The sequence below is a fragment of the Equus asinus genome, chromosome 24 (assembly GCF_041296235.1).
Source record: "Equus asinus isolate D_3611 breed Donkey chromosome 24, EquAss-T2T_v2, whole genome shotgun sequence".
NCBI classification, from domain to species: Eukaryota; Metazoa; Chordata; class Mammalia; order Perissodactyla; family Equidae; genus Equus; species Equus asinus.
In genome coordinates this window covers 19818413-19833668 of record NC_091813.1, presented here as the reverse complement: position 1 = coordinate 19833668, position 15256 = coordinate 19818413, and the positions used below count along the sequence as shown (strand labels likewise).

The 15256-nt window shown below is 44.0% G+C and overlaps 1 protein-coding gene across 3 annotated transcripts in view; it reads right to left on the bottom strand.

Moving 5' to 3' along the window:
• Positions 1-15256, bottom strand: part of SH3BGRL2 (SH3 domain binding glutamate rich protein like 2) — a 68339-nt gene that overhangs the window by 29355 nt on the left and 23728 nt on the right. For all 3 annotated transcript variants that reach the window (XM_014861057.3, XM_070496357.1, XM_014861054.3), the window contains exon 2: positions 6319-6504. In XM_014861057.3, coding sequence (XP_014716543.1) covers positions 6319-6504 — 186 coding nt within the window. The remainder of the gene's footprint in view (positions 1-6318; positions 6505-15256) is intronic.

The following is a 15256-nucleotide window of genomic DNA, read 5'->3' as shown; positions in this document are numbered from 1 at the left end:
TGCATAAACAGAAAAAAAAATCATCCTAAAATTCATACAGAATCTCAAGGGACCCCAAATAACCATAACAAATTTGAAAAAGGACAAAGGTGGAGGGCTCACACTTCCTGGTTTCAAAACATATTACAAAGCTACAGTAATCAAAACAGTGTAGTACTGGCATAAAGACAGACACACAGACCAACAGAAAGTCCCCCCCAAAAAACAAACCCTTACATCTATGGTCAAATGACCTACAACAAAGGTGCTAAGACCGCTCAATGGGGAAAGGACAGTGTCTTCAACAAATGATGCTAGGAAAACCAGATATCCACATGCAAAAGAATGAAGTCACACCCTTATCTTGCACCAGATACAAAAATTAACTAAAAATAAATTAAAGACCTAAACATAAGACCCAAAACTAAAAAACTCCTAGAAGAAAGCATAGGAGAAAAGCTTCTTGACACTGTATTTGGCAAGAACTGATTTCTTGGCTATGAATCCAAAAGTACAGGCAACAGAAGCAAAAATAGACAAACAGGATTCCAACAAACTTAAAAACTTCTTCACCAAAGCATACAACCAACAGAGTGACAGGCAACAACCTAAGAATGGGAGAAAATATTTGCAAATTAGGTAACTGATAAGCAGTTAATATCCAGACTATACAAAGAACTCTCACAACTCAAAAACAAAAAATGAAATAACCTGATTAAAAAATGGGCAAAGAACTTGAATAGACATTTCTCCAAACATGATAGACAAATGGACAACAAGCATGTGAGATGCTCAAAATCACTAATCACCAGAGAAATGCAAATCAAAACCACAGTGAGACATCACCTCACAGCCATTAGGATAGCTACTCTCAAAACAAAACACAAAAAATAAGTGTTGGTGGGGATGTGGAGAGGTTGGAACCCTTGCGTACTGTTGGTGGGACTGTAAGATGGTGCAACCACTGAAAAAACAGTACAGAGGTTCCCCAAGAAATTTAAACAGAACGACCATACGATGCGGCAATCCCACCTCTATCTTTATAGCCAAAGAAGTTGAAAGCAGGATCTTGAAGCGATATTTGCAAACCCATGTTCATAGCAGCGCTATTCACAATAGCAAGAGGTGGAAACAACCCATCATCCATTGACACATGAATGGATAAACAAAACGCACTATATTAACGCAATGGAAGCCTTAAAAAGGAAGGAAATCTCGTCACATGCTTCAATGCTACAGGCTGAATGTTTGCATCCCATCAAAACTCACAGGCTAAAGTCCTGACGCCCAAAGGCTTTCGGGAGGTGGTTAAGTTATGAGAGCAGAGCCCTCATGGATGAGATTAACGCCCTCATAAAGGGGCGTGAGAGAGCTCGGCTGCCTCTTCCACCACTCGAGGACACCGCAGAAAGGTGGCAGTCTGCAGCCAGAAGAGGGCTCTCGCCAGAACCTGCCCGTGCTGGCACCCTGATCTCGGACTTCCAGCCTCCAGAACTGTGAGAAATAAACTTCTGTTGTCTGTAAGCCTCCCTAATCTGTGGTATTTCATTACAGCAGCTTTAATGGACTAAGACATACTACATGAAGGAACCCTGAGGACATTATGCTAAGCGAATAAGCCACTCACAGAAGGACAAGTACTGCGTGACTCCACTTCTATGAGGTATCCAGAGTACTCAAATTCAGAAAGAAGGATGATAGTTCTCAGGGCCTGGGGAGAGGGGACAAACAGGAGCTGTTTAATGGGTACAGAGTTCAATTCCGCAAGATGAAAAAGCTCTGGAGATGCGCTTGACAACAATGTGAATACGTGTCACACTACTGAATTGTACATTTAAAAGTGGTTAAGACAGTAAATTTTATAATACGTGTTTTTATCACAATAAAATCTTTTTAATAGAAAACAAGAAAAATATATAAAGAAATCCAAATCACTTTTTTGCTGAATAGGGAGAGAGGAAAGAAATCAAAAGGGAGTAAATATTTTCCTTTTGTGGAGATGTGTGCATTTTCATTTCTGGTATTCCACACATGCCAGGTCCAGAGAGAAAGAATAAACTTTAAACCTTGAACACAAGGACAGGTCTAAAGGGCTTTCTAAAATCCAAAGCAGACTGTAAAACCCATCAGAAAAGCCTAGGTGTTGGGATGTTTTCCTTTCGGACCCCATTTCCAGAGAAGAATCTTGTTCATGGTAAGACGTGCCAGGGATACCACAAGGACAACCAGTCTGTGCCCATTTGGGTTCTTGACTACAGACACCTGAAATGGACACTGGCAACTTAAAAGGAAAGGAATTTATGGAGGTCTAGTGGGGAGCTCACAGAATCCACATTAAAGCTGAAGGACAAGTTCAGAAAAGAGGAGGACTTTCTGTGTCTGGGTAGACAAGAACACACCCAGGCCAGACCCCAGGCTGTCATTAGGACACCAGCCACAGCTATGCCTGGTGCCATCACCCCCGGACACTTACTGCCACCTCCAACTGATCGTGTGTTTCTGCATCATCCCCTCAATGTTAAAATTCTACAGGCGGGGGGCGGCGGGGGCAGGGGCACGGCGACTCTGACTGGGCATGCCAGGGAGCTTCCATTCAGTGGGGGAATTCCTCCCAATAGGCAGGATCTTCAAATGCTAAGGGAGACAGAGAAGACAATTGTCCACACTGCTTACCACATAGTTTAGCAGCTGTTTATGTCTCACATGCCTAGCGCTTCCAGTTTAAAATATAGTAATAAGTTTCCAAGCAATTCCAGGAAATAGGAGGATCTTCATGCTTCCTGGATCCTGTCAGTTGCAATGTGGCAGGTTTCCACAGCTTATATCCAACCAGATAAGGCCACTCATGAACTAGCACTGGGTAAAGACAGCAAGATGCAGAGGAGCAGGTGAAAGGAATGAGGCCATGGTTAGTTGCCCTCTAATGCTTTTGCTTTTGTCAAAGTTGAATTTACTTGACCTTGATAAGAGCAGATACTGTCTTCAACACTCCTGCCAGAACAGACTCGAGAGTGCACACACCAGCACGACTGTCACCATCCCCAGGGGACTAACCCCACTCTAGCAGAGAAGATGCCATTTATCTAGCACAGTTTAATCAATATGTAAGCCTCTAGCCAGCTCCCAGACAGTCTATCTGAAAAATTTCCATAGACTCCACAGGGCAAAGATATATAGAGATTTAGAAAGTTATAAAGAGGTGGAAATAAGACCGGATTAACTTTTTTCCACAACATTACATTCTTTCATTCATCCAGTACATTCCCCTATTCAAAGGGCTCTGAAGACTTCTGCTTTCATCATGATAGAGCAAGGATGTCTCTACTTACTTTCTCTTGAAAGTTAACAAAACAATAAGGATTTTTTTATAAAACCAGAAACTCCATTTCTTTCTTTTTATAAAACTAGGAGACATCTAAAGCCCTGAACCACAACATATACAGAAAGTGGGCAGAAAACAATGAGGGACGTTACATGGCAAAGGACGGTCAAACCTCAGTGTCTGCAGAGGCAGCATCAACAAGAAACAAGCTGCAGGGCACCCAGAAAACACGAGGACCTGGAGGCACCAGCTCTTGTGAAGGTGGGGTGAGTGGGCAAAGGCAGACAACAGAGACCGTTCACAAGCCTACATGAACAGCAGCTGGACTCCAGGTTACCTTGCTCTCCCTAAAGGAGCTGGAAGGTACACTGTTCATAGACATGACCTCTGGGAAGCAACAAACTGATAAACACCAGCGTTGAAGGGAGTAGGAGTGAGAACAGGGACACGAAGTGAAAATGTGCATGACAGAGTAAGACCCTCCAGTTCTCGCACCCACAGGGCCAGAACTCCAGCAGCCAGGCTGATATTCCCAATGCAAGAGAATAAAGGGTCATTCTCTGGAAAAATTAAACCATCACCTGAGAAAAGACCTACAGATACTGCTAGCAGTATCAGTAACGAGAAACTAGCAGGCTACCCTGTCATCCCACAGCAAAGCCCACTGGGAAACGAGCCTTCAAGCCTGTATGGGCACACACAGCTTCTAAGTTGCTTTGTAGTGCCTCACCTCTTAAATAAACAAGACAAGGATCACCAGACAACCGAGGAAAGCCCACCACACTTGGAAGGAAAGATCAAAATAAACAAAGTAAAAAAAAGGAAATTAGTGGAAACAGGGACAATACTGGTAAAAGAAGACAACTTCAAAGAAATCATATTTAATACCTCCATTGAGCTAAGATCTTGCATTCATCTCATAAAAGCACAAGATTATTAAAAGAAAAAAATCAGAAAGAAGGAGAAAAAAAAAGATGACATAAAGAAATTGAATGAAAAGATTCAGAGCTAAGTTAAAGAAATCTCCCAGAAAGTACAACAAAAAGTTAGAGAAGTGGACAATACAAAAAAAATAAGAAGTCCAATATTCAAACTAATAGGTACTACAGAGAGAGAGCACACGGAAGAAAGCAGGGAGAAAATTTTCAAAGAAAATAATATAAACATATTTGATAATTCAATCACATAATTTTTAGATTATAAGGACCTAATGAGCACTGAGCACAGTGAATGAAAAGCAGCTTACATCATGGTAATTTACCAAAAAATGTTAGGACACACATATGAATGAGAGATCTTTAAAACTTGCACAGAAGAAACTGATGAAAACATAGAAAAGATCAAGAAAAATGGCATTAGACTTCTCAGCTGCAGTACTGGAAACTGGATGATGACGAAGCAATACCATCAAGATTCCTTCCACCCCAGAATTCTATACCCAGCCAAACTACCACTCAACGATAAGACCAGAATAAAGGCATCTTCATACCTGCAAAGCCTGAGCAATGGAAAACTGCTGGATTTTTGTTTTAAGCCTGCTAGTGCTATTTGACTCACACCTTTACTTTATTTTGAACTGCACAGTTTACAAACATTTTCAACTGTTACCTCATTTTGTCTACCGGCACAAGAGTGTATCTTCTACAGCCTGTGATCACGAATGGGATACACCCTTGGTTTCCACATACTCCCCTAATAAAATATGAGATCATGACATAAAAAAATCCACAAAAATAACCACCTTTACTTTTATATAACAATCTACCCCCAAAATACTTTAGAAACAGTCACAAATAATCCCATGAAGTAAGACAGATGATATCATCCCTTGCTTAAAGATGAGAAAATTGAGGCTTAAAGAGGTAAGTGATTTTCCAAAGGCATCCCAGCCAACATGAAGGTGTATGGAGCTCAAACCTATGTCTAGCGCCATGTTCAGGATTCTCCTCACGACACTGGACGTAAGGTCTCTGCACAATCTCTTTGGCCTTATGATCCAACAACTCATTCTCCCTCATACATAGAGGAAGGGAAGCATTTCCTCTCAAGCTGCCAAAAGCACTCTGTGATCCCTTTCCTCCACTCTAATGACAGCCTAGCTATTCATTTCATCTCACACACCCCAGCACTGTAGCCCCTTCTCCTTCTCCAGGCCATCCTTAAAGAACTGGAGTCCAGGTCCCAAAATAAACACCAACTTAGACAGAGCTGTGGCAAAAGCAAATCCTAACTTACTCATTGGAAAGAAGTTTCTCTATTTATTTATTTATTTGTGTGTGTGAGGAAGCTTGGCCCTGAGCTAACATCTATGCCCATCTTCCTCTATTTTCTTTTTATGTAGGACGCCACCTCAGCATGGCCTGATGAGTGGTGCTAGGTCTGCGCCCAGGATCCGAACCTGTGAACCCCGGGCTGCTGAAGCGGAGCACACAAACTTAACCATGTGCTACCAGGCCGGCCCCTCAATTTGTTTTTCTTAACCTAAAGAGTGAGAAGGAAAATAAATAATCAGACAAAAGTGACTTTATCTTCCCACATGCTTCATATAGCAGGAAGGCAACTAATATATTTTAGATGCTCAGAATGATCCATCTGGCTTATTATCATTAAAAAAATGAAATTCTTGTTTATAATCAGCTATTAGCAGTTTTTTATACCATATAGAGAAAAAGATTCTAGCATAATTACCCCTTCTACTCTGCCTCCTCAAAATGTGTTAATCAAAAAATATGCTTTAAAATTTAGAACACCCTAAACACACACACACAGCTTCCCTCCCCACTCCCTTTCCAAAGCAGAGAGACAGGAAGACTGACAGACACGCATGCGCTCACATCCACATAGTCTGTGACCTGGACTCATGTCCCCTCTTGACTTCACCCTCTGTTAGATCTGTGGACCTGAACAGGCACGGGATGAAGAGGTCACCAGCCTCATGGAAAAAACCCCACCAGGACTCTAGGTGACTGTGATTTGAGCCATGAAAAGAAACAGTGTGATGACAAATGTGCACTTACTCCACAGTAGCGGTCACCATTAAATATCTGAGGTGGCAGAGGGTTGCCCTGAGCGGGCTTCTTTTCCGGGGGGATGTTCTTGTACATCCATTGCCTCTGTTCTTCTGACATTGTGATATCCACCTCCTCAAACTCTATCTTGTTGGCTTCCAGAAATCTAACCACATCCTGTTGCTTCTTCTTTATCTAAAGAGAGAAGAAGAGAAGTAAACAGAAAGGCTCATCTGAAACAATATGTACACATTTCCAAATTGAACTGGATTTGCTTTCTCGTTGTCAGAGGTCACTGACACAAAAAGCAGGCCACCCACAGGCGCCACGCACTGCCCACTCACTGCACATCCAGCAGAGATCTAAGCAAGTCCTGACACAGCTGTTTCTTCACCTGGACTCCCCAGAACTTGGGGGCACAACGCAGACTGCCTGGAAGGAACAGACTCTGGATGAGGTGAGAGGTCCACTTAGTTCTCGGGGGGCCCCCTTCACCCTCAGAAACTGACGTCTACAGTCACAAAAGCTCCCTCTGCCAAAACCACTTAAAAACCACGTACACATGGCCCATCAGAGATGTCGACATTTCTTTGATTCCTGGGAGCAGCAGCATTTTCATTCCCCTCAGCAGCCTCTTTCAGATATTCCACAGCTGTAGCCACTGTCATGAAAGCATCCTTTCACCAATTCACAGGAGAAAATGTCCTCCACCTCTAAGCAGAGGGCGAACAGCCGCACCGCCTCGCCCTGACTCTGTCTCATCCCTCCTGTTCTCTGCTCTTCCAAGTTCCCTCTTCAGTCACTAGGGGTCAGCTGTGTGCTTGAAGAGCTGCAAACGCCCGCAGGCTTTTGGAACGCTACCAGCCTTCTTAATTTGAGGTAGGTAGTAACTAATTTAGATGGGACGCCAATATTCAGTATCTTAAACACAGCATGTAAAACATGAGAAAACCAGCTTGCTTTTTCTAAATAATTCTGGGAAATCTGCATAAAGAATGAATGTAAGCAGTGAAGTACATTTTATAATGGCCAAATGAAAGAATCATTTTGAGAGGTCAAGCAGCCAGAAAGACCTCTCATCACAAATGATAAAATGCTTGCAAAACGAACTTTCACACACTGAGCGCCCCCAGCAATTCCCCCGCCCAACTCCCCCTAAAAGCCTCAATGGCATGTGTCTCTGAGGTTGAAATCTGTCATACGCCATGAACAAAGAAAGAGATTCTGATCACTGGGTTGAAGTTTATGAATGACTAACAAGATGGCGTGGTTAGTCTGGACAGAAACAAAAAGCTGGCAAGATAGGACATCTTTAAGCTCAACGAGAGAAAATGAGAGAATTACTGTATGGTTATAAATCCAAATTGATAATGACATTATCTCACTTTCTTCAATTAAGCCATTTCTCCTGTCTGAAAAAGTTAACTTTTTTCCTCATTGACAATTTCAGAATATAGTTACGTTATTTTGTAACTTCAGCTTGCAAAAAAGGATCGTCCATCCTACTGAATTTCCCCCTTACAACGCTACAAGGTAGATTTTATTATCCCTGAGATCAAAAGTGTCACCTACTTTGATCAAGGTTCTAGTGTGTGTTCTTGTCAAGACAACTGTGTCATTCTCCTACTTAAAATCCTTCTTTGGTGGGTCCACACCACCCTTGGAAGAACATCCACACTTCTTAGCACAGCACAACGTGCATAATCCAGCTCCTCTGGCTACTAAAGCAATGTGTTTGCATTCTTAAAAGTCTGGAAATTATAAAACAAACAAACAAAAAGTTCCCTCCTCTCCTACTACAGACAACCACTGAGAAAATCTAGAGGAAAAGGTCTGGATTTAATGTTGGTGTGGAGCTCGACATATCCAGCACATTTCAAATGTTCATGGGAGAGATCAAAATTGACACTGATACACAGTCAAACCCTGGTTTTCCATATCACGTATATACATATAACATCCACCACCACCCCAGAATGTGGGCACTTAAAAACTCACACGTTCTCTCAGTGCTAGGATACATCGAAGACAGGCAGTTTCTTTACTCCCTGACCCCCCTGCCCTATACACAGACACACACACATACGCGCACACACACACACACACACACACGCAGCATTTATTGCTGCACTGTAGCCCTCTACAGCTTGACTGGTCTTTCCTTTCACAGGATCACTCTCAGTAAAAATAGATGCATCTTGCCCCTTTCACTCAACAATATATCATGAGTACTGTCCCCTGTCATTAAAAATTTTTCAAAAGCATGAATTTTAATATTTTCCTGGCCATTCTAGCAGGTGCAGTTAACTGTTACTCTGTTGTTAGATATTTAGCATCCTTGTTGTTTTCACCACTAGGAATAACATCATGTTGTGAACATCTTTATTCATAAATCTTTGACTGTGTCTCTCAATACTGCTTTAGGACAAAGCCCTCTAATGAAACCCAAGTCAAAGGGTGGAGGTGTTTTCCAGGCTCCTGAAGGACCCAAGCTGAACTGCTTTTCAACAAGGCCACATCGATGTACATTCCCATTAGCAAGGTTTGAAAGTGTCCCTGTGTCAACACCCCTCCCTTCTTACAGCCAATAGGTGAAAGCTGTATCGAAGAATATTTAAATTCAAATGGTGTGAGGTGATAGATGTTAACTAAACTTATTGCAGTAATCATTCACAGTATACACATATAACAAATCCTTATGTTGTACACCTTAAACTCTCACGATGTTATATGTCAATTATATCTCAATAAAACTAGAAAAAAATAGCTGCTGTTATTATTTTTAAAAAATTCAAATGCACGATTCTACAGTAACAATGCTCATGAAGCAGAGGATAGCTCCTTACTAACAATGCTGATGACGACAGCAGTGCAAGGAGTAAATTGTAAGTAATTCCACCTCTATTTTAAGAGGGACGCAGGGGAGGCATGACCAAGTTTGGTACAAAGAGATCACTTTAATACTATGCAACTTAAAAAGAAAAACGGAGAAATTCCCTCTGTACTGTTAACACTGCTATGAAAAGGTCGGTAAGATATATTAGTAAGTGAAAAAGAAACTGTACAGAGTAGGCACTCTTTTCGGGGAAAAAAGGAGAAAAATAGGAACACATTTGTATTTGCTTGTATTTTCATTTTTTAGAACAACTCGAAGACTGTAAGAAACCAACAAAAGTGGTTACCGGGTGGTGGGGAGTGGGACCTGGTGACAGGGACAAGTGGGAGCAAGAGTTTTCACTCCTACATGTGTAAACTGAAAACTTGTTTGAAAAGCATGAATGTGTCAATATTCAAAAGATGAAACAGAATAAATTTATTTTGAGAGAAAGCGAGCTTCCTGGAGCACAGCCTGCGGGGAGCAGTGGTGGCGCCACAGAGACGGGAGAGCTCTGCACAAACCAGGCCTCTCAGGGCCGCGGAGCAGGAGCCAGGCGGCTCCGTCACACGCTGGCCTCCATGTTTCCTCACACTTGTAAGAAAGGCCAGATGATGAAAAAGAAAAGAAAAAACGAGCTAGGAAAATAACTAATACTACAGCAAATCACCCAAATAAACAACAGGGAGAAATTTAACATAGAGAAGGAAGTTTTTAAGTGCATGTTTGTGACAGCAGCATCAGGAAGGAAGACAAGTCACTCTGTTTTTAAGATCCATCTGCCAAGGTGAATGTGGCCTGGAATGGTGGGGCCCAGGCCTGAGGGGCAGGGACAGCCTAGTGCAGGAGGCAGGGACATAGGAGAAGTCGGGCCCAGGTAACAGAAAGGCTTCCCACGTGGCAAGAGGAAGCCGTCGAGGCCACTTGATGTGCTGGCACAAACCCCGCGCTCAGATAGCAATAACATACTCCGTCATTTCCTTGACACAAAGAACTCTATCCTCCCCGTGTTTCAACTGTCCTGAAACAACACGCACCTTACAGTCAATATCAAAAGAAATTTGGGGAGCACACGGAAGAGAAGAAGTAACTTGCAGGACAAGAATCGCTGCCTTCACCCATGTTCATTTAGCCATGAGAGGAAGGTGCCTATAATTCATGCAGTTTGGTTTTTTTCCAAACATGCTTAGAAGCTATGGCAGAAGGCTAGTTATTTACCCGGGAGCCAATCTCTTTTTCTTTCTTAATGACAGAAGCCTGGTTTTGTTTAGGAACGCAATGTGCTCAGCTACAAAAACTTGTTTACCCAAACTCCTCTGTAGCTAGGGGTGATCACACGACAGAGGCCTGGCCGGGAGATACACGGAAGACGCTCCTTGGGAAGGTTCCACTTTACAAATGACAAGACAAAGCGCATTTTGCACTTCCTCCCTTCTCCCCTGCAGAAACGCAGACAGGGGGCCTGGCGGTGCAGAAACCACCCCGCAAATGTGAAAGCAAACACCACACGCTAAGGATGCTCAAGCAGAATGACACTAGCCGGGGCCTCGAGGACACTTCACAGCTGCCACACTAGTCTTGTGCAGCGTACTCTAAACCTTTCTGACAAACAGACAAATAGACCCCTAATTAGTTGAGTGCTTTACCAAGTTTTCTATAGCTTGCATTCAAACGCAATGCTACTCGGTAAAGTTCTTAATTGCTACAAAAATGTCTCCAGAAATATTGTAGTATGATGGATTGAAAATAAACGCTGTTAGCGCACAGCAGAGCCTAAAAATAAAAGCCGTAAGACACAAATTTCATACACGTGAAGAGAATATTTGTCACTGGATAAACAGCTGAATTTTCATTATTTTCTTTGCAAAGCAACAACGAAGTTGTCAAACCTAAACAGGAAGATATCTACAAAAGCCTGAAAGTTGCATTTCACCTTATCATCCAAAGATCCACCATTACACACCATCCAAAGCAATTAAAGGGAAGAGACACCGCTAAATCTCCTGGGCTCGATCCAGGAGAGCAAACTATGGCCCACAGGCTGAACCTCGCCCACTCACTGTCTGTATGGCACACAGCCAAAACTAGTCTTTATAGTTTTAAACAGTTGGGAAAAAAATCAAAAGAACAATAGAATTTCATGACATGTAAAAATGATATGAAATGCAAATTTCAGTGTCCATAAATAAAGTTGTACTGGAATACAGCCACACCCAGCATTTACATACTCTCCACACCCGCCTTCGCCCTGCAACAGCAGCGCTGAGCAGCTGCAAGAGGCTGTATGGTTCCCAAAGCCTAAAGGACTCGCCAAGCCTGGGCTAGATCAGAGAGCTTCATTTCCGGCTCCCAGTTCCCTTTCTCGGTGAGCCTTCCCTGACGGCCTGATTCTACATTTTTACCCACGCCCCTAGAATCCCCCACTCCCCTTCAATGCTTCATTTTCCACCACAGCATTTAGCATCCGACACACTGGATGCTTTACGTGTTTGTCCACCTCCTGCTACCAGAAAATCAGCTGCACAAGGGCAGGGGATCCGTCTGCTGCTCTGTGCACTGCTGGATCTCCGCGGCCTAGAACGGCTTCCGGTACACAGCTGCCACTCAGCAGACAGTTGTCCAAGGACGGGACTCTCACAGCAGGGCAGCGCAGCAGCAGTGCTGGCTCTCGTCATCCAGGAGGAGACACCGGAAGTATTGCCTCCTTGGAGAGCCCTCTCGGACGGCTTCAGCTGAAGTTTTACGGTCGAAATTTACCAAAATTTTATTAATTTATCAGTGTACTTGTATTTATGTCATCTCTATCCACAGTGTGAGTTCTGTAAGCACAGGGACTGGTCTGCAGGAGGCCTCAGTGAATATTAACTGAAATGAAGGATTAAAGAGTTATCACTGCGATGCTGGACATCGAAGATTTCCAGGTGATGTTCAAGAGACCAAAGTGAATGGCTAACTGAATTTAGGAACAAATGTAACTAACAAGTTTAGCCAAACAGGAATGCAGATCAAACACCAGCATTTCTCACTTAATGTTAAAGCTGTATGACTTTAAAAAGCAGGGGTGGCGGCCTGGTGGCACAGCAGTTAAGTTCGCACGTTTTGCTTCGGCGGCCCGGGGTTCACTGGTTCAGATCCCGGGTGCAGACATGGCACCGCCTGGCAAGCCATGCTGTGGTAGGCGTCCCACATATAAAGTAGAGGAAGATGGGCATGGATGTTAGCTCAGGGCCAGTCTTCCTAGCAAAAAGAGGATTGGCAGCAGTTAGCTCAGGGCTAATCTTCCTCAAAAAATAATAATAATAAAAAAAATAAAAAGCAGTGTATCTAGAATGCTACACGTAACTGTAAATAACCAAAATAATGCGGAAGAATCTCTAGACCCCTGAATGCGAAAAAGCCTTCACCTCTAACATTGACAATGATATTGAAGAAGTTGTATGTAATTTTATGTTTAAATAAATGCTGTTGTCAGTTCATTTTAAAAACTGCAAGTGCATAACGTAGTGTTTTGTCTGGCTCAAATGTTTTCATTAACTTGTTGAGATATTTGCAAATTGATGGCGACTGAGAATTAAGCGAATACGTTAGTACTGCCTCTGCTCCCACCGGCTGCCACAGGATTCGCTCATCCTCAGCCCGCCCCCACGCATCTGCAGGAGCTCTGAAGCAAGCTCCTTGGGCAATGCGTGTGTAGGTGCCATGGCCTGAATGCGTCCCCCCAGAATTCGTATCCTGAAACCTAACACCCCCAAGTCGATGGTGTCACAAGGTGGGGGCCTATGGAAGGTCATCAGGCTATACGGGCAGAGCCCTCAGGAGTGGGACTGGACAGCTCCCCTGGCCCTTCCCACGTGACGACACAGCAAGAAGTCCAAGGTCTCTGCCCAGAAGAGGGCTCTCAGCAGAACCCGCCCTGCTGGCACCCTGATCTTGGACTGCCAGCCTCCAGAACTGTGAGAAATCAATTTCTGTTGTTTATAAGCCACCTAGTCTGTGGTATTTTGTTATAATAGCACGAACAAAGACAGTAAAACCTTTACCCTTCCAACTCCAAACCCCTGCAAGACCCAGATGTGCTGAGGACCCCACTGCCTGCACCCAAACCCTGGGGACCCGCCCCCACAGGTGCCTGCTGATGAGCTGCCTGGGCTGGTGCTGCTGGATCCGCTGACGTGGCACGAACACTCAGTGACCCATGGAAATCTCAGCGAAGACGCTGCGGCTCTTTCACCGGCTGCCTCCTGGCTCCAGGAAGCCCTGGGCCTGGATCGGAGGACAAGCTAAACAGTCACATGGCACTTGACCGACTCACCTCCGACTCTGCGGCACTTTTAAGTAAACCTGCACTCCTCCTCTCTCTCTCTCCCCCTGTAGCATTAGCTCTTTCCCAGAAAGCTGCCAGTCAACTTAACGGAATTAAGCAGCCCTGTCAGATTCCTTCCAGAGGCTTCCAGACATGTCTTGTCATGTTTGAATTCCGGGGTGTACAGCACGGATGCTGCACCCTGGGACCTTGGGAGTCGCTAGTAAATAAAGAGACACAATCTATTTGAATAAGATACGGTTTGTTTTTTTAATTGAGATTCAATGAGCAACTGTGGGAAAGCAAGTTTAAAGCAAATGAAACACAAACGAAAAACAAGGAAAACTCGGCGTGGGGCAGGGGGAGTATGTATCTTCGAGTTTGACTGTCCTGGTTTTAATCCTGGTGCTGTCAGTTGAGGAGCCCTGGAGAAATTACTGGGCTTCCCTCTTGGCCTTAGTTTCCAAATCTGTGAAGTGGACCCAAAATCTTTTGTCCCAGGTTCACTGGAGGATGAAATAAGAAAAGAGCTAAGCAATAACAGACACTTGCTCAACCTGTTTCATTCACTCAAACACATCAGCTTTTCCTTCTTTGCCCTAGATGCGGCCTTCTGCAAAAAATATAAAGTGATCCTGGGTACTTTCAAAGGCTTTAGGAATTCGATGCAACTGTTCTTTATGTCACCTACTTTCACACTTCAGACACAGTTTTCTTTTTCTGACTTGAGGTGGATGTAAGGCTGATTAGGCCATTTTACGAATCTCATGTGGAAAAGGTCAGAGACAGTCAGAGGAAAGAGAACAGAAAGGGTGAGTTTTCTCATAACTCGACCAAATTTACAAGGACGGGCTGGACTGGACCAAGAGACGGGGAGGGTCCTCTCAACTAAAACAGGAGCAAAGGGCTGACCCCAGGAATGCTCAGGAAGAGAGCAGGGTACATCAAAGATGTATAATTCCATGGCAAATTCTTTAACTAATACCTCCCTGCTGGACTCACTCAGCATTATACTGTCATAAAGAGGACGCAAATAGCACAAAGCATTGTGGCAGACACCAGACTGGTCACCCCAAAGCTCTTCCCCACCTCTTCTCTGAAGGCTGGAAAACTACAGCTCCTCTTCGCCCAGCCACCCTGCAGCTGGGGCAGCCATGTGACCAGATCTGGCCCCTGAGGTGTGAGCCAAAGTCCTCTGGGTGGAGCTTCTGGACAAGGCTTTGCTCTCCTGCTGCAGCAGATGGATTAAGGGGGTCCTCGTCCCTGCCCTTCCTCCTCCTTCCTGCTTGGAACCCCAGTGTGAGGGCTAGGGGCGCAGAGGCAGTGAGGCCACCAGCATCAGGAAAAGGCCAAGAGAATCCCAGAAACACAGGCCCTGAACAAGTCAGCCTCCAGAGTCAGCAGCAGAGACCCAAACCCTCTGAGTATTTCTTTAAGCTCACGTTAGGCAGGTTCTCTCTTACGTGCAGATGAACACACTCCTAATTAAAACACTCACTGTTGGGCGTAGGGCAGAGGTGTGGAATAAGCCCCAAAAGCCATCTGCTGTCAACATTCTATCGCTGTTTAACTAAACATGAGATTACACATAAAGGACTCCGTCTCTGGTGTCTGTTTCAGTTTATCTTACTAGAAAGCAAACACCAGGTTCCCAAGCCAAAGATAACAGTGAGAGAGGCCGTCTTGTAAGAGATTGAAACTTGAGTTTTATGGAATCAGTGTCAGAAAGATGGACTATGAAATACAGGGCAGTATTTGAAAGAACCGTT